This window comes from Paroedura picta, chromosome 4 (genome assembly GCF_049243985.1).
Source record: "Paroedura picta isolate Pp20150507F chromosome 4, Ppicta_v3.0, whole genome shotgun sequence".
Lineage (NCBI taxonomy): Eukaryota > Metazoa > Chordata > Lepidosauria > Squamata > Gekkonidae > Paroedura > Paroedura picta.
The window spans coordinates 76,284,217-76,307,487 of record NC_135372.1 but is presented as its reverse complement, the minus strand read 5'-3'; the positions used below and the strand labels follow the sequence as shown (position 1 = coordinate 76,307,487).

The 23,271-nt window shown below is 39.7% G+C and overlaps 1 protein-coding gene across 13 annotated transcripts in view; it reads left to right on the top strand.

The window, feature by feature from the left end:
* Positions 1-23,271, top strand: part of NFIA (nuclear factor I A) — a 592,830-nt gene that overhangs the window by 484,218 nt on the left and 85,341 nt on the right. For 8 of the 13 annotated variants that reach the window (XM_077333532.1, XM_077333531.1, XM_077333533.1 and 5 more), the window contains one exon: positions 19,980-20,108. The exons of the other annotated variants lie outside the window; for them this stretch is intronic. In XM_077333532.1, the coding sequence (XP_077189647.1) occupies positions 19,980-20,108 (129 nt within the window). The remainder of the gene's footprint in view (positions 1-19,979; positions 20,109-23,271) is intronic. 13 annotated transcript variants of the gene reach the window in all.

The window sequence follows — 23,271 nt, the reverse complement described above, 5'->3', positions numbered from 1 at the left end:
GCTGCCCTTACTGAAACATCTATGCAGCACTTATCAGATGAGGTTAATGGAATGTCTGAATTCAGAAGATTTCATTCCCTATTAAGTTAAAAGTTCTGTGATGTAGGCTAAGTACATATTTTATACAGCATTAATACCCTCAAGTTTCTAAAGGTGGAATGTGAAGTTGTTGAAGATAAGTCATGTGCCTTTGAAAGAAGAGAAAAAAGTATGCAGAATATGTTGTTCCCAGCATAAGACAGGGTAGAATGTTGTTAATCAAATATTTTCATGATATGAATGCAGTTAAAAAGAGAGAAAAATTACTAATTGCTCTCTTAAGTAAACAGATCTATCATTAGGTTGTCAGGAAGAGTGACATTAAGCAGAAACACCCTGCTAATCCCCTGAAGATAAGTATTTAATGTAATTAGGCAGACACTGTCTCTTTTGTTGAATGTAGCATTAATCAGTAGGAAAAGCCCAACTTTACAGAAAAGTGCTATTCCTGATATGTCTTTGTATTAGAAACGTCCTTCCATTTATTTTGTCAAGATACCATTGTTGAAGTAGTGGCAGATCATTTTATGGGTTAGTGGAAAGAAACTATTTACTATATGAGCACGAAATTAATGTATTTATTTCCCATGATCTGTCTTTATTAGGTGGTCACACAACATTCTAAGAGGTTAAATTCACTATATTATGTCTGAAAACATACAATTTACATAAGGCATGTGATAGGGAAATCTGAATGAGGAATCCATAATAAAACAGAGCAAACATCTTTGTAGGAATTATACCAGAGAAGATGGCTTATTCAAATAATTTCAGTATACTCTTTTACGTGTAGTCTATACTGTGAAGTCTCAGTTGAACAGAAACTGAAATCAACTTGAGAACAGCTATATTTTGCTACTTTCTCAGTGGTTCAGAATGCTTTGATGGGAAAGAATACCGGTAAAAGATGACAAGCAAGACCCACAAGTAGAGGTCAAGTTGGTTTATTTGTTGGGCAGAACAGAGTGCAAAGATGAAAAATCAAATACCTTGCTGTAATAAGGGTTTAGGGGAAAATGCTGACTGGTCTATGCTTTGATTCCAGCTGACAGAACCTTTTCTATTGTTCATTACATGATTTCACAGTTCAGCCAATTTTAAGAGGATTAGCATTATATTCTTGTTCTCTGCTATAAAATGCCTTGAACACCTTCTAATTTTTATTTTAAATAGAGGTCTGCTATTACATCAGCTGTGCTTTTAAGCTTTTGGAAAGTCGATATATCATCAGCATATATAAGAAACTGAGGTTAGCCTTTTTAGAGCTCAGTTTGATTTCTTCATTTTACTGTCTTTCTTCTCTATCCCTGAAAAACTTGAGCAGTTCATAAACCATGAATCTCATTTTTACTGGGGTGTGTGTGTTTTTTGGTTTTGTTTTTTTTTTTTTTGCAAAGAACCCCTACCCCAAGCCTTTCAGCCCAGTATTGTCCACTGAATTCTTTGCAATAATATTTCATATTTAGCCTTGTTGTGAAATTTCCTATATAATTCCAGGTCCCAGACAGAATATAAAAATAGAAAAGCAGCCCTCTAACAACCAAGCAGTAAGCAAATTCAATATCCATACATAAGATGCAGGATCCCAAACTTGAAATTGGTCACCAAAGGGTGGTGCGGGAGTAATTTCCCAAACTGTGCACTATAAAATGCTGGTGTGCAGCAAGAAATAAATGTGAGATATCAGAGGTTTAAGAACAGTTGTGCTACAGCAAAGATACACAACATTCAGCCAGCAGGGTTTATACATGGCCTACCAACCAATGGGTTGCATTCCACATTCCCCACTACCATTTCTGGTGGCTCAACAGATGACTTTGCACTCCATGCCTCTGATTTGTTAGGTGCTGAAACAACTGGTACTGTAAGGAATGGTTGGGAAGTCTCAGGCAGGCTAGAATGGTGATTAGGTTTTGAGGTTTCAAAGCTCTGACAGTAATGCCTCATGAGCTCCAACTAAGCATTTACACTTTTGCTTCTTTATTTTAAAAAGTCAGGGGAGTAGTTGAAAAGAACACAATCTTCTTCTTGCTATATGGGAGAAGAGAGGAGGGTGGTTGTGATGGCATGGAATGGAAGAAGGGGGCCCCACTGGCTATGGACAAATTTTTCTCCCTTTCTGACCCTACTTCTGGTATGAAGTCCATAACCCTGGTGCGTAGTTTCTTTCACTGTCTGTTTAAATGTTGCCAAATTCCAGCATCCCAGAACTTGATAATGATGGTACATGGCCAAATGTCAACATTTGTAGCTACTTAGTATAGCTACTTAGTTCCAATTCTGGCATATGTAACTGAGTTGTGCGCACTTCTCCTTGAGAGAGGTTGAAAATACCAGGCAGGCAGCTCTGATGAGTGGGTGAGATATTCCTTGTATCTCATTAGGTTGTGAAGTGTGTGGGACTCAGGAAAAGCTGCACTTTAGAAGAGGGTGCAGGACTGGGCCCTAGAATCATAGAGTTGGAAGGGGCCATACAGGCCATCTAGTCCAACCCCCTGCTCAATGCAGGATCAGCCCAAAGCATCCTAACGCCCTGAAGGAACCTAAAGGACAGACTGGGGCAAATACTTCTATAGTAACTTCATAGGGGTGACAGCTGTCTCAGGAGTAGAGAAATCCTTCAGAGTAAATGTAGGCTAAGAAAGCCAGAAAGTGGTTGTGGCCGGGGAGAGGAACATAACAGGCCAGAACAGAGAGAAGGGAAAGCAGGAAAACAGCTCATTGACAAGGGTGGGAAGCCAAACAGCTGACAAGGTGTGAGGCCCTGGGCCTCAGAAAAAGCAGAGTTTTTGGCTAAGAGAGCCAATCTCTTGGGGCATACTTACCTCAAAAATTAACCCTTTGTTATGAGTGCAGCTGCTAAGAAGATGACAAGCAAGACCCACACCTAGAGGGGAAGACAGATCTCTAAAGAAGAGTATCTGCAGGTTACAAGATCAGCCATCAGGGAAGTCAAAGCTGGGAGTAAGCTGAGACTGGCCACGAAAGCTCACTATACCAAGGGAAGTTCCTTCAGATTTAGGAGGAGCAAAAGGTAAATGAAGCAATAAGCCAGCTTTTGGTTGAAGATGGAGAGACTCAGACAGAGGACAGAGAGAAAGCAGAAAGGCTCAGTACCTGTATTACCTGTTTTTCCCCCAGAAGAATATGGACATATCTAGGGATAGTGCCTGGGTGATTGTAAGCTGTGACTTCTTCAGGTAGTAGTGTCTGGGTAGCAGGTTGACATGGACAGAGAGGTTGTAGAGAGACAACTGGCTGCACTGGATGAATTCAAATCCCCTGGATTGGATGATGTAGGATTATCTGTAGGACCTCTTGGAGGACTGGTGAGGTGCCAAAAGATTGGAGAAGAGCAAATCTTCAAAAAAATAGATGACCCAGGAAACTATAGGCCAATGAGGGACTTCAGTTGCAGGGAAGATAATGGAGTAGATTTTAAAGGGGGTGATCTGCAAATATCTGAAGGACAATTTGTTGATTTGAGGAAGTCAACAAAGATTTGCCTCTAACAGGTCCTGCCAGACCAACCTGATTTCCTTTTTTGACTAAGTGATGGGCTTATTAGATCATGGAAAATCAGTTGATGTTGTTTACCTGGATTTCAGTAAGGCTTTTGACAAGGTTCCCCATGATCTGATGGGTAAACTTGATGACTGCTGATTGGATTTTCAGATATGGACAGGGAACAGGTTAGAAAATCACACCTAAAGAGTAATTATCAATGATATTTCATCAGATTGGAGGCAGGTGAGTATTGGGATGCCACAGGGCTCAGTACAAGGCCCTGTATTTTCAACATTTTTGTCAGTGATCTGGATGAGAGGATGGAGGGACTATTAATTAAACTTGCAAATGATACCAAATTGGGAGGAGTAGCAAACACCCAGAGGATATAGGGTTCAAGAAGATCCAAACAATCTTTAAAAGTGGGCAATGAGAACAATTTGCAATTTAATGAGGATGAAGGCAAAGTTCTACATCTGGGTCCCAAAAATGAAAAGCATGCATACTGGATGAGAGATATACTTCTGGTTAGCAGTGTGTGTAAATGAGATCTTGTGGTACTTATGGACTGTAAGCTAAATATGAGTAGCATGATGTGGCGGTAAAGAAGGCAAATACAACCTTTGACTGTATTAACAGAGCCATCACATCAAAATACCAAAACGTCATAGTCTCACTGTCTTCTGCATTAGTCAGACCACATCTGAAATACTGTGTGCAGTTTTGGAGGCCTCACTTCAAAATGGAGGTGGACAAAACTGAGAGGGTGCAGAGGAGATAAGGATTGTCTAGAGCCTGGGGACCAAATCCAGTGAAGAAAGGCTGAGAGACATGGGAATGTTCAGCCATGGAGAAGAGGAGGTTGACAGAGGACATGATTGCTCTCTTCAAATATTTGATACAACATACAGGCACATCTTAATCCATCTAGACACTTTGTAGGGCATAAATTTAAATACTTTTAAATCAGTTCAATATACACATCGTGGGAAGAGTTCTCTTGTACACCAATTTTTGTTATATATTTGAAGCAGAACTCAGCAGTATACCTGGCAGTACAGATAAACAAATAACATTCTTATTCATTTTATTTTTTTATGTAGTCTTATCATATTTATCTATGAGATATCATAGGTCTCGGTGGGTAGTCAGTCCTGTTATGTGTTTCACTTGAGCTGTTTTCATGTTTCACATTGCCCCAGGTTCAATGCTGTTGGAAAGAACAGCATTGATCCAGGCCTCCCTCAATGGCAGCCATTTCCACTGCCCCCACAATGACTCTTTCCTCCCTCTGCCACACGGGGATTGTTAAAAAATCAGCAATTCAATATCATCATTGTAATATTATATATCTGTGTAACAGGTTCTCTGAATCATATCTTTAATTTTTTTAACTAGTAAATCTCTAGTTCTTTTATTTACAGATATATAAGGGAGAAGGCATATCTCCGTGACAAAAGAGGCTAAAAGCATACTTTTTAAATGGAAGTGGAGATATTCATTATAATTTATTTATTTTATTTGTTCTGAGACTTCTATACTGCTCCCTCATAAACCGCCCAGAGCCATAGGGAAGGGCGGTAAGAAGATAGATAGATAGATAGATAGATAGATAGATAGATAGATAGATAGATAGATAGATAGATAGATAGATAGATAGATAGATAGATAGATAGATAGATAGATAGATAGATAGATAGATAGATAGATAGATAGATAGATAGATAGATACTCTGATGCATAAATTCAGTTGTCAGTGTTTAAAAAACAAACCCTGAACAAGCCCTGGTGCCACGGGATGTGTGTATATGTGGTCGGGTGGCCACTACCAGGTGATTAGAGTAGGGAAGCCAGGAGGAAACCTGCCATGTGGAAGTTTCATCACTGCTGCTCTGTATCTGCATTCTGCAACTCTAGCAGCAACAGGGAAACTATGCAAGCTCATCCCAGTGTGGAATATATTCTGGTGGATCTATAATTGACTGAAAATTCAGTTACTAATTCTCACTTTTAGTTCTCTTTATATTTTATTTTTTCTATGAAATAGACTGATATATTTACAAACCTGGTTTAATGATTCACGGGGCCTATAGCACTAGAGCCAGTTTAAGGCTTTGCAGGGCCTTAGCAGAGCAGGTTGCTACTTGTGCTGTAACAGCAGGGCGCCCTTCCCAGTCAGAACTTCCAAGTTGGAAGCAGTTGACAGCTTCTTTTTCTATTCTTGTGGTATGTTACATTTGCTACTAGGATAAACCTCCTCTGTGTATTTATAAGGTTTTGTATTTCTCAATCTCTCCTTATTCCTTTTTTTTCTAAACTGTAGGCCTGGGGTCCCCGACTTGAGGCCTGCAGGCCTCATGTAGCCCCCAACCTCTTTCTGTGCAGCCCTCTAACCTGCTTGTCTGCTATTATCACCCTCAGGGTATTTTCCCTCAGACCCTTTCTTGAAAAAAAGAAAATAGGGACATTGTTTTTGTCTCCATGGTTCCTTCTGTCAGCCCTACTTATTCTTGTCCTCCATAATAGCATTTTGGCCATTCTTGATGTTTTGCTAGCTAGCAAAGCTCAGGCACCCATACCACTCAGCTTTTTAACGCCACCTTTCCATGAATTATCATGTTGAAGCTATGTATGTATATAAGGAATGTAAAGTTCCGGTGTGAATGGGTTCAGGAGATGTCAGTTCTGCTTTTGCAAAAAAAGATGGGAAAAGGTCAGTAAAAGGCCTGGCATTTTTGCAAAAAAAAGGATACAAAGTGTTTTTCATACTGAATATTTCTAGAGGCACCATCCATCAAAGCAAGTGGCTTCTACAGTTACTTGTGAGGTTGCTACTGCAAGCAAAAGCATTCTTTCTTCTACAACGAGCTGGTTGCTCTGACTTCTGGCCTTGCTTGCTTATGCCTCTCCTCCCTTCCTCAGTCCAGCTAGGAGTCTTCTTATACATCTGTGATTGCAGGAGCCGTTGAATGGCCCCTTGAGTACTCTCTTAGCAGGGAAGCTTATGGCATTCTTCTTCTCACATCTTCCTCTAGCCAAGTTCCCTTCCCTCTGGCTGCCATTTTTCTTCTCATGATTAAGGCTTGGCTGGCAAGCAGTTATGTGTATGTGCCCCCTGCATATCATTTGAAGCCAACTTAATGGCATATCCTCTGTTCCAGGTGAAAGGCTGCCCTCATTCATGCTTTCTGTCTACTTGCCATTTTTGGCTAGCCCCCAATTTTTAAAGTATTATAATTAAAACATATTAGCAAGTATAAATTTAAACTTCAAGGAACTGTGTTTATTAAGAAATAAATCTCATAGTATTCAGTGTACCTAGGATTGCAACTCTACCATCTGGACGACCAGATTCACAACCCATTTTTTAAAAATTGTTCCTACCCTGTGTATATTGCCCAGTGCTTCTGAGAACTGTAATGGATGGGGGGGATTAGTGAAAAGGGAGGAGTTAGGCCCCTAAAATTATAGTACTCGTATTTTTAGTTATTCAAGGATAACATTGGAACTCTGCAAGTGCTGCTCTGTTAAAGGAAGTTCTGTTTCAAAGAAATGGAAAATTGCCGATGAGCACTGTATCTTTAATGACAAATGGACTACTGAGTACTTCTTTGTTTTAAACAAGGATAAAGCGGTTTGCTTGATATGTCTTGAAATTGTCTATTAAAGGAGTACAATTTTAAAAGGCACTTTGAATCCTATCACAAGAGCTACTCAATATATCAAGGAGAGGTGCAAGTGAACAAGATAAGTTCTCTTTAAAAAATCAATGTTTTTGCAGCAAAATAGTTTTAGAAAACATATTGAAGAGAACCTGTCTACTGTGAGGGCCAGCTATCATGTTGCTAAATGTATTGCTGAGAGTGGTAGACCATTCTGTGATGGTGAATTTGCTAAAAAGTGCATAGTTAAAGTAATGGAGAAAATGTGCCCTGAGAAGGTATCTTGTGTTAGTTGTGTCAGATTATCTGCATCTGCAATCACCAGTCATGTTAAAGAACCAGAAGAAGAGTTGCATATGTCACTGGTTGTCAAGATAAAAAGTTTTGTTTTCTTTCCCTTTGGCATTAGATGAGAGCAATGACATTATAGACACTGCTCAACTACTAATTTTATCAGGGGGATAGATTCCAACTTCAGAATTATAGAAGAGTTATGTGCACTGCAGAGTTTGAAAAGTACTACAACTGCGGAAAACATATTCTTGAAGGTGTGTAAATCAGTAGAAAATGTTGGTAAATAAAAAAGCATCAGAACTGATGGTGCAAGAAATATGGTAGGAAGTAAAACTGGCGTAGTTGCAAAAATCAATTAAGACATATTGAAATTAAATGGTTTCCCAAGCAATTTCACTGCAACAGCAAACCTTGTGTAGTAAGATTCTTCAGTGGGAAAGTGTAATGCGTACTGTTGTAAACAGCATTAATTACATGACACATCATCACCTTGCTCATTTTCAGTGTCAGAATTTTCTCTAAGAATGAGATGCAGAATTTGGGGACGTATTCAACCATGCAGAAGTCAAGTGTCTTAGCAGAGGCAAAGTCCTCAAAGTTTTTTTTTTCACTTTTCAACATGAAATTGATATCTTTCTTAAGGAGAAAGTAAAAGGTCAAGAAGCACTTTCTGACCCAGAATGGATTTTTGATTTCTTAATGGATAAAGATCTAAATATCTGGCCTCTTTAGAAGGCCAGATCCTGAAGATGAAACTCAAATACTTTGGCCACCTCATGAGAAGGAAGGACTCTCTGGAGAAGAGCCTAATGCTGGGAACGATTGAAGGCAAAAGAAGAAGGGGATGACAGAGAATGAGATGGCTGGATGGAGTCACTGAAGCAGCCGGTGTGAGCTTAAATAGACTCCGGGAAATGGTAGAGGATAGGAAGGCATGGAGGATCATTGTCCATAGGGTCATGATGGGTCAGACACGACTTCGCAACTAACAACAATAACAAATGGATACCACAGAGCATCTGAACACATTGAATCTAAGGTAGCAGGGAAAAGGAAAATGTGTGTGGGCATGTATACTTAATTGAAAGTTTTTAAAGCAAAACTAAACATTTTGTGAAGTAAGGGACTGAAATTTGAGAAGGATGGAATTTAACAATTCAATGTTGAGAGAGACATCAAAGCACTGTACCTATTGCAGGTGGAATTTCAGAACAGATTTACTGATTGCCATAAGCTTTGAAAGGAAATAAGAATGTTTCAGAATCCATTTGAAATGCCACCAGAAGATGCAAGTAACTTTTTTCAGATGGAACTAATTGATTTGCAAGCCAGTGATCATCTCAGAGACACTTACAAAGAAAATAGTCTATTAGATTTCTATTCTGGTCTACCTAATTTATTTATCAACCTAAAGAAATTTGCTGCAGCATTTTCACAACCTTTGGCATCACATATATCTGTGAACAAACCTTTTCTAAGATGAAAAATTGTGAAATCAAAATGTAGGTCTAGACTTACAGATGAACATTTGCATGACATTTTAAGAGTGTCTGTCACACACCTTGACTTGGACATCAGTGCTTTGGCTAGCAGAAAACAGCCATAAAAATCACATTGACTACGTAAGCATGTGTAGCTACATAAAAGGATTCCACAGTACAATATTGTTCTAAAATGGATTGCCTTAAAGTTAACATTTCTTCACTTACCTTTGAGTGTTTACTTTTGATCTAAATAAGTAGGTTAATAATTACATTTTGGTTTAAGATGTGGACCTCTTTAGGCACTGGGCACACTAATGCCACCCCCATGTGCCAAAAGGTTGGGTATCCCTGCTGTAGTTTAATCTAAAAATGGCCCTTTTGAACAGTTTCTGTTTTTCAAAATCTTTGTAGTACATTAGCTGTAAAAAGCATTTTGCAAGTATATTGAATCCACAGATCATTTGTTGTCTACTTTTGGACTTAATTGAATACATTGATATTTTGTCAATGGTGTCACCTTCTCCAGTTGACAGAATTCTAGGTGTCAAATTTCCTGGGTTGGAAATGGCTGTTGATAGGGAAGGGAAAGCAGGGAAGGTTCACAATTCTTGCATAAGTGAATTGCTGAATGCCATGTCACCATTATATCTGATGACTGTTAATGTTTTTTTTTTGGGGGGGGGGGTTTGGTTAGACATCCAGAATTTATTGACAGAGCAGATCCTTAGTGGAACAGGCTTCCTTGCGTGGTTGAGGGTTTGCCTTCCTTGGAAGTTTCCAAACTGAGGCTAGATAGCCATCGAAACAGAATTGCTGATTCTGTGAACTTAGACAGATTGTAAGTGGGTGGGCAAAATGGATTGTGTTGATTCTTAGTTCTTGTGGCCCTTTCTTGCATGCTCAGGATAATGACTATGATCCATCAGGCCAGGCTGGCCAGGAATTCCAGGGGGGGGGGTTGGAAGGGGGGCATCATTTAGGCCTAGAATTTGGGTGGGCCAGTAGTTGTGCATTCCCTGCATTCAACAGAGGATTGGACTAGATGACCCTGGAGGTCCCTTCCAACTCTATGATTCTATGAAATCGTCAGACCAAAGATTAATATTTTGTTACAAGATCAGCTGAAAAAGTGAACATAAAAATAAAAACTGTCACATACAATGGAAAAACAAAGAACAATTCCCCCAAAAAACAGAGTTTTAAGACCAGAGATTTTGTATCTGCTTCTTGAAGCTGGGACCTTCTGAACCCAGTGGTAAGAGAAATAAGAATTGGTTTTGTAAGGTGTGATAAAAGAATGCTAGGACAACTGTGAATCATGAATTTGATGCAAGTTGTTTGTGATGTGATATATTTATATAACTTCTGATTTGATTTTGTAGCCAGTCCCTAATAAAGGGCAAAATTGTGATTTGATACTGGAAGGTAAAGATACTCAGCATCTTTATGAGTGGATCTAGATTCAGTTGTTTGATCCAATATAGTTTGTCTCTTTATCGAAGAATGAAGTCTTCTGATGATTTTTTTCCTACTACGCTTATTCTTGTTATACCTGTTTAAAATATGGCTGTAACAATGGCTGTAAATATTAATAGATTTAATATTGAGTTTTCACATATATAGTAAAAATTGCCGCTGAAAATTGTTTAATGTCTTACTATCAGAGTGAAATAAAATCTACACAAGCCTGGTACAAGTCCCTTCATTCACTTGCTATTTTGTATACAAATGCAACTAGTGAGAATATGCTGGAAAGACAAATCTTTTTTTGGTCACCAACTTCCAAAAGTTTCTTAATGTGATTTTAATGGTATGCAAATACTTTAGAGCTTTGTGAATGCTATTTGAATTTATGATCGTACCTTTTGCTTATCATAATTTTTCCATCTACATCCACGGAGCATTCATAAACATTATGGTTTGAATATTCATATCTTGTTCCTGTTTGTATAGCTATATACAAATTTGTATATTCATTGCAGAGCAATATCAATTAACAATTAGTTTGGGGGCATGCTGCATGTTCAGTAGGAAAGCACCTATAATAGCCCTGGAGACTCACCCAATGGGGCCTGTTGCTGTCACAAGGGGGCCAGTGCACAAGGAGGACCAGGCTGGGGCAGCAGCAGGTGGCAGTGGGAGACGAGCCAAACGTCCATATATGGGATGCAGCTGTGTGGCTCAGCTTCTTTCCTATCCCGGCACCTGAAGAGGCATTCCACCCTTCCACCATTTGTTTATGTTTTAAAATTCTGTGGTTGAATTTGGGTTGAGATGGGTTATTATTATTGTTACTTGTCACAACTGGCGGAGACGTAGCATGTGGCAGAGCTTTGGGGGCCATGCTTGTGTGCTGGCCTCCCCAGGTTTGGGGGGGCTGATGCTGATTGACAGCTGGCATTTCTCAGTGGTAGGGGAATCCATCAGAGGTGGATGCCCAGTGGTTTTCCCAGTTGCCACCTCCCACTACTCAACATACCTTGATTCGGGTTACAGGCTGGCTAGTCTGGGACCCACAAGAGAGCTGGATCCATCATCCATGCTAGCCACACTCATGCGAATAAAGACTATGGCCAATTTAATGCCAAGTTAGAGTCCAGCATCCTCTTTGAAGCTTTAGTATCCCCCTGCAAAGCAAGGGGAAATAGAACTAGAGAAGTTAGACATCGGTAGATGTAGAGGGAAACAAATAACAGAAAACTGATGTGTCAAAGACAAATAGTTTATTGTTGGTTTTATAAAAGAAGCAAAGTGGTTTTAAATGTAAGGGCAGATGCTAGACTGAATGAAAGACTTTCACATAATGCGAAAATCAGAAAACTGTGTAGGAGGATTGATACTAAGAATCTTCTTGCAAAGGCATTTCAGTATCCAAAATATAGTTAGATCCAAAAGTGTTTTCATTTCATTAATGGGATTTTTGTAAAAAGCAACCTAAATACATTTTCTAAATCTCATATAGTATAGAGGATGTCAGGCTTTATTACTTTTGACATATAATATGTGGGCCTTTCATGTTTTTGATCTAGTCAAATGTTTTGTCAGAAGTTTTGTGTATCTCTTGTTGTATCTTCATATATACATTCAGGTTAAGATAGTTGCCTGTCAGTGTGAGTATGTTAGCCAATATATGACTCACTTGTAGTGGTGGGGGAATTGTTCAGAAATTGTTGATATCTTTTGTCTAATTGTATTACTGAATAAATCAATAAATGCTACCTGATTATTTCATTTTTCATTTTCTTTGCAAAATTGGGATTTTTTATTGTTATTTGATTGTTAAGTAGTAATATCTAAGAGCCAAGGGCAGCAAAAAAAGAAATGTATTTTAAAAAAACCACATTCCAACTTTAATTACATATAGTCTAGAAAGAATTTATCTAAACTACACCCAAAAGTCATTAAGCTCCACCTGCCAGTTGACAAAGCTTAGCTAAGTAAAAGAAGTTTAGCTTGGCAAATTACCAAGTTTTTAAAAAAACAAACAAAAAAAACATTCCTTAGCAAAAATATGTTCTTGATGTCTTACATGGGTTCAACACTTACATAGAACTTTGACTACACTACATGGCTTAAACTTGGTCCTGCTTGGTATGCCTCTGCCTTCTGAGGCAAGTGGCAACCCAGGAGAGGGCCTCCTGAGTTGAAGCCCTAAAAGCTCTGAAGGACCCATTATGCTACGTCGGGCTGCTGCCAGGCATTGTGCCGGGGCAGGATGTCCCAGTGCTTCCTGTGTACTCACGGGTGAGGAATTCCCCGGAGTATGCGGGATGCCCCAGCGTATCACGAGTGCGCAAACACGCACGTGCACAATGCTGGGGCTGGAAAGCCCGACTTGCTGCCTGGAGGCAGCAAGAGTAAGGAGGTAAGTGGGTGGGAGTGGGGGTAATGAGGCCCCCCACTGCACAATGGTGGGGAATGGCATGCTGCTCTTCCACCAAGGTAGGGGTGGGGGGACTCCCTGGTGGGTTCCGCGGCTCTGTGGAGCTGACAGGGGCATGCCATGTCCCTCCAGGGACACTGTAGGTTGAGGGAAGGGCTGAGCCAAAAGACCCGGCTCTTCCACTTATGCCCGACCCAGCCCCCGCTGGCACCCGTGGCATCCTAGGGAACGTGGAAGATTCCGTGTTCCCTTTTACACGGGTCTTCCAGGACTTTGCGCTGGGCCAGGGCTGGGATGGTGGCAGCAGGGTGCGAAATTGGGGCTGCCTTGCTGCCGCCATCTCAGATTTCTAGCCCTGTGCATAATCGATCAAGCTGTCTCCTCAGTGAGACTCATCCTTCTGTTTCTGACTTCTGCCATATGTTTTAATCTTTATTTCTATGGCTTTGTATGTTTGTTTTAGCTTTGAATTACAGTATCTGCTGGCGTATAAGACTACTTTTCCCCCCTGAAAAGCACGCCTCCAAGTGTGTGTGGGGGGGTCGTCCTATACGCCGGGTGCACTTCAGTTGGGATAGACATAGCTGCCCATAGTGGCCCATAGTATTGTAATGTAATGTAACAAACTCTATATTTTGAGTGGAAATGTTGGGGGGGGTCGTCTTATACGCCCAGTCATCTTATATGCCGGCAAATACGGTATTTTAATAATTTGGCTTTTCTTTAGTTTTAATGGATGTGGATTTTTTAAAGAATGTATGTGTTTAATCTGTTACCTGCTCTGGTCGCCTCAGATGAAGACATAAAAGCAGGGTGTAAGTTCTGTATGCGTATATATATATCAGGTTTCACTTTCCATGGCAAAATCATTGTATCTTTTCACATTACTTGGTTTTTTTCTTGTAAAAATATGTTTTACTATAAATTATTTATGAGCAAGTCCACCTAATTGATTCTCTAGGTTCCATTCTTTTGCTTCAGTGAACATATTTCTCCTGATTACTCTTCACGTTTTTCAGGGCTATTCACATGCATTTTAAAAGAAGTATACAATTGTTAGAGTTTACTCCTGTGACAAAACAGTATGTGTTGTGGAGATCAAAAGTCCATGTTATGGTTATATTGATGTGCTAATTGCAATTAGAAAGGATAAAAATAGTGTTATCGCAAATCTTGATGAATTACATTCTTGGAAGCAATGAACCTCCCTTAAGTTTGTGAAAACAGGAGAAATACTCTCCATGGAGTGAGTCAGATACTGGGAATCAGATTGCAGCATAGAATATAATAGATTATGCAGCATATTAATTTGGAAAATATCAAAATAAAGGCTTCATTGTTATGATACATTGGCGTTTCTAGCACTGGAAAATATAAGAAAGTACAGAATTCCTGAGGGATCATCAAACTCCCTATGCCCCGCTCAGGGCTTTTGCACTCTGTGACTGCTAATAGATGAGATCCCTGTCCCTGCCTGGTGGAATGAGCTAGCAGAAGAACTGAGGGCCCCGATGGAGCTTGTAAAATTCCACATGGCCTGCAAGACAGAACTCTTTTGGCAGGCATTTGTTTGTGGATTATGCCAGGGACCTGTCTTGGGGCCTGTTTTGTTCAACATATTTATGAATGATTTGGATGAGGGATTAAATTTACAGACAGTGCTAAACTTGGAGGCATAGCAAACACAACAGAAGACAGAATCAGAATACAGGATGATCTTGATATGCTTGAGAAGTGGGTTAAACTAAATAAAATGAAATTCAATAGGGTCAAATATAAAGTTCTGCATTCAGGAATATTATTATTATCATTATCATTCAATTTATTCCCCACCACTTCCGAGTTGGCTCATGGCAAGTTACAAAGTCTTATAAAACCCCATTAAAAACCACATTAAAAGACATAAAAATCCCAACATGGTGGAAAACCCCTCACCTGACCCCCACTACAAGAAGGGTGAGGAAGGAGGTCAATGATGTACTACTCATACCCGGGGGGGGGGGCATTGATCTACTTCACCAACCCAAGCCTGAACCATATACCTGTCAGAAGAGCTCCGCTTTGCAGGCCCCACGGAACGCCAAAAGCTCCTGTAGGGCCCACAGCTCACCTGGAAACTCATTCCACCACGTTGGGGACAGGATCGAAAAGGCCCTGGCCCTGGTTGAGGCTGGATGAGCTTCCCTGGGGCCGGGAACGACCAGTAAGATTTCACCCGCAAAGCTTAAGGCCCTGCAGGGGGGGCGGATAGGGCAGTAGGCGATCCCTCAGGTATGTGGGTCCCAACCTGTGTAAGATCTTAAAGGTTAAAAACAAAACCTTGCGGGAGACTTGTTTTGACAGTAGACTGTGTGAAAAGGATCAAAGACTCTTGGAGTCTTAGTAGACCATACATTAAACATGAGTCAGCAGTGTGACAGTGGCTAAAAAGGCAAATGGTTGTCTCAAATGGAGTATTGTGTCCATATCACAGGAGGTGATGGTACCACTTTACTCTGCTCTGGTTCAGCCTCACTTGGAGTTCTGTGCAGTTTTGGGCATCACAGGTGAAGACGGATGTAGGCAAACTGGAGTGTGTCCAGAGGAGGTGAGCGGTTCGGAGACCAAGATATATGAGGAAAGGTTGGGGGAGCTTGGTCTGTTTAGGCTGGAGAGAAAGTAACTGAGAGGGGATCTGATAACCATCTTCAAGTATTTAAAAGGCTGCCATATAGAGGATGGAGAAGATTTGTTCTCGCTTGCCCCGGAGGGATGGACCAGAACCAATGTGATGAAATTAATTCAAAAGAAGTTCCATCTAAACATCCAGAAGAAGTTCCTGACAGAGTGGTTTCTCAGAGGAACAGGCTTCCTTGGGAGGTGGTGGGTTCCCCATCTTTGGAAATTTTTAAAAAGAGGCTGGATAGCCATCTGACGGAGAGGCTGATTCTGTGAAGGTTCAAGAGGGTGGCAGGTTACAGTAGATGAGCCAGAGGGTTGTGAATGTCCTGCAAAGTGCAGGGGGTTGGACTAGAGGTACCTTCCCACTCTATTATTCTATGTTTCTATGAGGCCTAGTGGAAAGAGAAAGATCTAGCCCCTCCTCCGATGTGCCCAACTGTACCATCTCCCCTGGAGTTATGGTAGTCAGGGGGAGTGGGGTTGGGGAAAGGACTGATGTGTGGGGTGTTTTGGAAGTTTTTAGGAGTTGAATTCGATTTTTATTGTAAAGTTTGTTTTATTACTATGACATGTTATAAGCCACCCTGAGCTGGCAGGCCAGGAGCAGCCACCTAGAATTGGAATTAATGAATATACTAGCAAGAAAGCCCATTGCAACCAGGAATGCAATGGGCACTAGGACCCAGGGGACACCAGGAGGTGCAGATCTCTCTGTGTGTCATTCCCTCTCCCTCTTGCTGCGTGTCTCTAGGTGTGCCTCGCAGCAGAAGGTAGAGCAGGTAATGAGGGCTGGTTTGTAGGAGGGAAACAGGGCTGGTGTGCAGTTTGGGGCAGCTCTCTCTATGTTTCTCTCTCCGTGGCAGCAGGAGCCATAGCAGGTAATGAGGGCTCATTCTTAGGAGGGAAGCAAGGCTGGTCAGCAGCTTGGGGCAGCTCTCTCTGTGTCTCTCTCTGCCTCCCTTGCAGCAGGAACGATAGGAGGGAATGATGGTTTGTGTTTGGTCTGGCAGGGCTCTGTGTGTCTTTCTCTGTCTCTGGCATGTCTGAGAGGAATGTGGTGGGAGCTGTTGGGGCAGGGCCAATCAGAGTGCAGCCTGCGTTGCCGTCTGCACCCTGATTGGCCCGATTCCAACTTGGACAGCCAGACATGTTCCACCCCCCAGGCTGTTTCACAAATATATATATATAGGAACCATGGATAAGGATAATAATAATTAATTTTAAACTGTTGCACTGTTCTGCTGATCACTACTATACAATGAGCGTAAATTATTTCTGCACATTCATTGGGTTGGAGGTTTGCGAACGGCATACTTCTGGAAGGTCTTCCTGTTAGGTTTCACCATCCATACCATTACTCCTCAGGCATCAGAATCAGAAGACTAAATATTTCATTTCCTGTTGCATGATCAGTGTATGGTTGCAATGCATGATTTTGAAAGGGCTTAATAGCTTTGCATTTTAAAAAAAGGCCACATTGGGCTTAAATTCAGAAATTCTAAATTTAAGGAAAGTGCATCATTTTTTTCTATGAACAAAACTATCTGAGCACTTTTAAAAATCACTGTTGTCTGAATTTTTCCATTAATTTAAGGATTAGCAAAGTATTCTTGAATGAAGTTACATAGTTATTGTAGCATCATGTACAATGAATACATCATGCAACAATTTACTGTTTATTTCTGCTGCAGCAGACTTAATATGGCTACTTCTGTCACATACAATATGCTTTATTAATTAATCCAAAATAACTAGTAGAAGGATATGCACAGTAACTTGCCCGAGTTAGATTCTTTACTCTAAAATATAACTGCACTGAAAACTTCAGGAGCACCTACAATTCCTTGGTCATATAAAGGATATACCTTATTGTATACCTAAATTGAAGTAAACAATCTTTTACACAAGCTGTTGCACTGTATCCCATGAAATTTAGCATCTTAGTATCCCTAATTTGTTTCTTCTGTCTACACTGAGAGCCTTAAAAGTAAGTGGCAAAATTATTTAAATCCATAGATTATCTGAACCTATTACCCAGCTTGGCCTGCATTACAGCTTCTAAAATAGTGCCTGCTGTCATGCAGTAAAGTCAAGGCTTTTGATTTTAAAACCTCTCCAACTTAAAAATGTCCTGCACAAACTGTATAAATTGTTTAGGATAATAGGGAGTGCCTAACCCAAAGGTTTAGTGAGTACGGGCATCTATCTTTATAGTATCTAATCTCCTGCAGCCTTTGACAGTGCCGTCCTACTCAGGTCAGTTCAGTGAAGCTTACTCCCAGGAAACTGTTCTGAGGATTGTGACAGTAGCCATTATTATTAACAGAAACGTTTTTGAGGGCCAGAGAAATGGAAGAAAGTATTTCCCTCCACCAGTGCTAGAGATTTGTGTATAATCTTGGGCTTTGTTACAGAGCACTAGAGCTCAGAATAAGTTTTCTAGTTATTTACATTTCACCCTTCAGGCATCCTAAGCAGCACAAATGTCTTCAATTCAATGGGATTTTCAAACAGATTTATTTTCAGAGATGCCAAATACTCAAAATGCTAATCCCATCTATGGGTTGTCCCTCTGGTAGTTACTACTGCAGTAACCCAAACACTAATGGCTGCTTAATTGGTGTAGGCAAAAATACAGTTACAAGACAGTTGTCCCCCTTTACAAAAATTTGTTGTACGAAAATTGAAGGGGATATACTGGAAACAAGCAGTATATTTCAGTAATATCAACTCCATGTGTGATACTAAAGGGGAGTTCTGGCTTTATTTTTTAATTTCTAAAATGTTCATTCTTTGCAGTTTGAAATACAATGCCACCTAGCTGTTAAAGTTTTAAAAGTGCTGGGTTTATTTGGCTTATTCCGAGAACTTTTATTTTTGCATGCAGGCTGTCTTCATACTTTTACTAACCTATTCAGAGAATGTTTCATTTCTGACCAGATACATGCTATACTAATGCACTATAAAATGTGAATGATGTTTTGCAGCCCCTAACTTGGTCACTATTCCTTTCCCTTCTTAAAGGACAAAATATCCTTTTGGAAAATGGCAACTGGTTGAGTCACAGTTTTGCCATAGCTTGCAAATCAAAAGCCCATCTTCATAGCCATGACAAAACAGTCTTGTTTTTGTGCAACCATGTACACAATTACCAGCTCCTTACTGAATAGGGAGACAAGGATTATAAATTATACAAATATACAGCCCTGTTAAATACAATTTAAAATGTGTGTTTAATGTGTTCAAGAGGGTCTAGTATTTTAAATATTTGTTATATTTAATAACTAGCTTTTATACAGATTTGGAAAGGTGAAATCACGCCACATGCATTATTAATCCTTACCACAGCCCTGTGTTGCAGTTAGGGAGCTGAGGCCACTATTGTGGTAGAATCAAGGAATTTCTAGTTCACTTTTGTAGCCACTATGCTGCCTCAGCTCTCATTACGCGTAACTAAATTCTAGTCATGTTGGTGTTTAATGCCTTAGCCAGTTAATAAGCCCTAAATTATTTAAATTAATTTTAAAACTTCATTTTATCTGTTTTAATTTTGTATTTTATATAATTTTGTATACCGCCTTGAGCTGACTTGCCGGGAGACCAGTCTAAAAATCTAATAACTAAATAAGGAAACAGTAAGAGAGAAGTTAATAGTTCTCCTGCACATGTTAATACTCCATTGGAACTGCACTGTTTTGGTTTTGACTAACTCGCTTACTTCTGGCTTGAGTTTAAGGAAACTTTTGGTCCAGGAACCTTAGCAAACCTCTCTGCATCTCTCCAGTGTACTGATGCAACCATCTAATCTAAAAAAAAATCACTTTAATTATTATTATTTTAAATAAAATGTTGAATTATTGTACTTGCATAGGAGGATGGTTCTGATATCACCATAAAATTTAATCTCTTTCTATTGTTATTTTATTAAAGAAAACTATTATTCAAGATGAGCTATGTCAAAACATTCTTTTCTTCCACTGAGTTTACCTACAGTAGGACATCAAAAGACTTGCCAAAGACTTACAGAATTCTGGAGGCCAGAATTATGACCTTCTCCTATTTAATCTAAATAAAGAGAGTGCAGACTAAATTTCTTAAAGATACATATTTAAATCTCTTAAAAATGCAAAAAGAGAGAGAGAGAGAGAGAGAGAAATGATCCAATATAATAACATAACATTAGGAGTAACATGCCAACAAGTTGCACTCAGAGATTTTAAAAAGTCACTATGGCTGTGCTTTAATGTATATTCATTTAAGCCAATGTTGGTCACCCTTTGCCCCCAAAGACAATCATAAATAAAAGTCAGCCTTCAAGCTTGCTGTTATATGCAATTTAATTTGTCCTTTAAGTTTGTCTATCTGTTTCCGCACCCACTTTCACAATGCATAGGCTGTTGTTCCATGACCTTGCATTATTAAATTGCACTTATCGATCATTCTTGCCAGGGATGCCATCACCAACTACATTAAAGAAGTCAGAGAAGTCTGGTTTCAGCAGTCCCTCGCCTTCGCAGACCTCCTCCCTTGGAACGGCATTCACACAGCATCATCGACCTGTCATTACAGGACCCAGAGGTGAGGTCTTACCCAAAGGCACTAGTTGTCTGGTATTTAACCATGGAGTCCCAAGCCTCTAGGTTACGCACAAAGAAATAGAACATTGGTGCCTTACAATTTTAAAAAAGGGGGAAAGTTACTCATTGGGTCTTAGTATTTAAATAGGTGTTTCATTGGTAAGTATTTTCCAGGAGGAAAGTGACTATCTTTCAAACCAGTGTGGATGATATTTTAATAAATATGCTAGATTCATGTGTCTGGTTAACCAAGGAGCCCTTACATCTGGTTGATCAAAGAGCCTTTCACTTTGTTGCTATATCTCTTTATTTGCCCAACAAGCCTGGTTTTACTTCACATAACATTTTTCATTTAATGTATAGGTTTATTTGCACCAGAGGACCTGGCCTCATTCATTAGCCTTCTCTTTTCAAGTTGCAGACGACCTGTTGTAGCCTATTGATTTTCATCAGAAATGTTTTTGCAGGTTAAATGAAGCAAGCCTGTCTTAGTCTTCATGGGCCAGTTAATTGGTTTGGAAGAGCTCTCCAAATTTTGGTCAAAATATTAAAATGCACTTTGATTGATTTTCAAAAGACATGCTGAGAAGGCTATGCATCTGCTTAGGAGGAAGAAAAATCTCATGTATTTATTTCGCAGATTCTTAAATAGCATTTTTACTCCCAAGAATTTTAAATATTTTTCCACTGTTAATAACTTTTCTCTAATAAAATAATACAAAATCGATACTTGTGAAAGAATTGTTTCTTCCTGTAGCGTGCTAATTGTTCAAGCATAAATGGATTGCTGTACATTAACAAGAAAGGATGATAAGTATATTTTTATTGAAGACTCAATATACTCTTAAGGATACCACCATAATCCAGGGATCTTCCCTGATTATTGCATTGATGTATAAGTAAGGTGACCAGATTTTAACATTGGTAAAGCAGGAAACCATTGAATTGGGGGGGGGGCGGGTCTTGATTAAAAATTTGGTCTATATAGAGCAACAAAAAGTTTCATAGAACACAAATATAGTATTGTAATACATATTTTTTAATTTCAACATAAGTACAATTTGCCAGGTACCTCCAGATGTCCCTCCAAAAGTGGGACAATCTGGTCACCTTAGTATAAGGTCTCACCACTGTGAAATTTTGCTGAGTCTCTAGAATTGATTTTATTATAAAAGTATACAGGAATTATTCCGTTGGGGATGGAAGACAGGGTAGAATTACTTGCTGCTAATCACATAGCCGGTTGCTTGGAGGCAATCATGTATGTTAAAAACAGTGCTTGATAATAGGTGATAATAGCAAGGTATTCTTAGTAATAGAGTTATATTAACAGCGTATTCAGCTGTGTACCAGCTGACTCTCACCCAGGCACAGCACTGTCCTGCCTTATGCTTTCCCTGCTGTGACTGTACTAGGGATTGTCGTTTATTAACCAAAGCAGCATCTTATGCAGAGGAGGCATGTGAAGAGATGTCCAGCTGTACTCCACTTCTCTGTTTACATAATGATATTGCTTCAAGGGAAACCTATAGTGCCATATTGGAGGGCATTAGTAACTCAGTTTCATAACCTTCCAGTTCCTATAAGACTTCAGCCCACTCCTGCCATCACCATGACAGCAGGTGGTTGCAACCACAGGCAATGTAAAGAAACATTATCTAGCTTTGCTACAAAAGGATATATCTCTGGAGCTGGAACTTGACATATTTAGAGAAAATTATAGTATCGGGTCATTCTCATCCATGTGTACAGGGGAAGCTTCTTAGTTAACAGGACTTGTTCTGTACATCTTCTGTGAGGTTACTTTTTCCCCCCAAAAAATATTTTAAAATACATCATAACTCTAAGCAACCTATTGTGTCTCCAAAAATGTAAACTTATTCAGAAGCATCTGTGGAACATAAAAAAACATCTGTAGGATATACACTTTCTGTGAGCATTACTTTGCAAAGTTCTTTATTCCAAGAGTGATTGCATTGGACAGAATCAATTTAAACCCTTCAATACCTGAGAAATACGGTTGCCTTTTATTGTTTTCCATCCCTTAAATTCTTTTAGGTGGAAGTTATCTGCTTATTCTTGTACTGGTGGATTTGGACTTGGCTCTTTATTGTTTCTGCCTGAAGGGTCTAATTTCAGCAACTGAGAACAAGGTACAGCTTGGGGTTGCTGTTCCATAGGGGCAAGTGAAACCATCTTGTGAATAATTTTGGCTCAAGGAACCTTACTGCTTGCTTTGATTTTTTTCAGTCGCCACTCATGAAAAGGGTTCTGTGGTGACTTATAACATTAAAGCTATATAAATAAGTTAAAAACAACATGCACTTGCACTTCTGCTTTGCCTGCACTAATTTCATATGGCCCCATAAACTTCCCATCTGACAACCAGCTTGCAGCTTTGGAGGATTGGTTTTTAAATGCTCAGTGCAGGTGCCAGAGAATGTTCTAATTTCAAGTTAGCCCCCATCTTAGAGGGTTTTGACATGGTCTCAAAACCTGCCTAAAATGTTGAGGTATTCCACATATCAATAGTTATATTTATGGTGTATTTTGAATATTATCTTCAGGAATACAGTACAGAAGGCATTCCTCATATTCTGGTAGATAACAGAAAGGGGGATGTTTTCTCCCATGAGGAACCAAGCCAAAGTACTTGCATTTGTCTTTCATATCCCTCTTATCTCCCAGCTAGTTCACCCTTTCCTGTTCCTTTCATCTTCCCTCCCTGTAGCCTTCCTTTCATTCTCAACTGTTGAGATTTCGATTGCAAAATTCTTGAGTCAAAGACCTGTCTGTGAGTATATGTTAATCCATAATATAATATAGCCAGATTATATTAATAAATATAAAATCACTTGGTCTGTAAATTTAGCCTAAATGGTTGCAGATAGTTGAGATGTACATGAAAAATACTTTTCTGCAAAAATACTTTTCTGAGATCTGTCCAAAACTGCCTGGCAGTCTAGCATTTTCATATTTTTCAGCCTAGCTTCACACTTCAGTGTGCATCTTTTGTTTGCAAAGCTCCAGATGCATGAACAAGGCTCCACAATAGGATCTTACTGCTGCAAGGAATTTCACTGAATGAAACAGCAGGAAAGCCACAGTTCTTACAGAAATGAGCAAGGCAAAAACTTCAGCAAACACCTGTGCTGTAGAGAGCT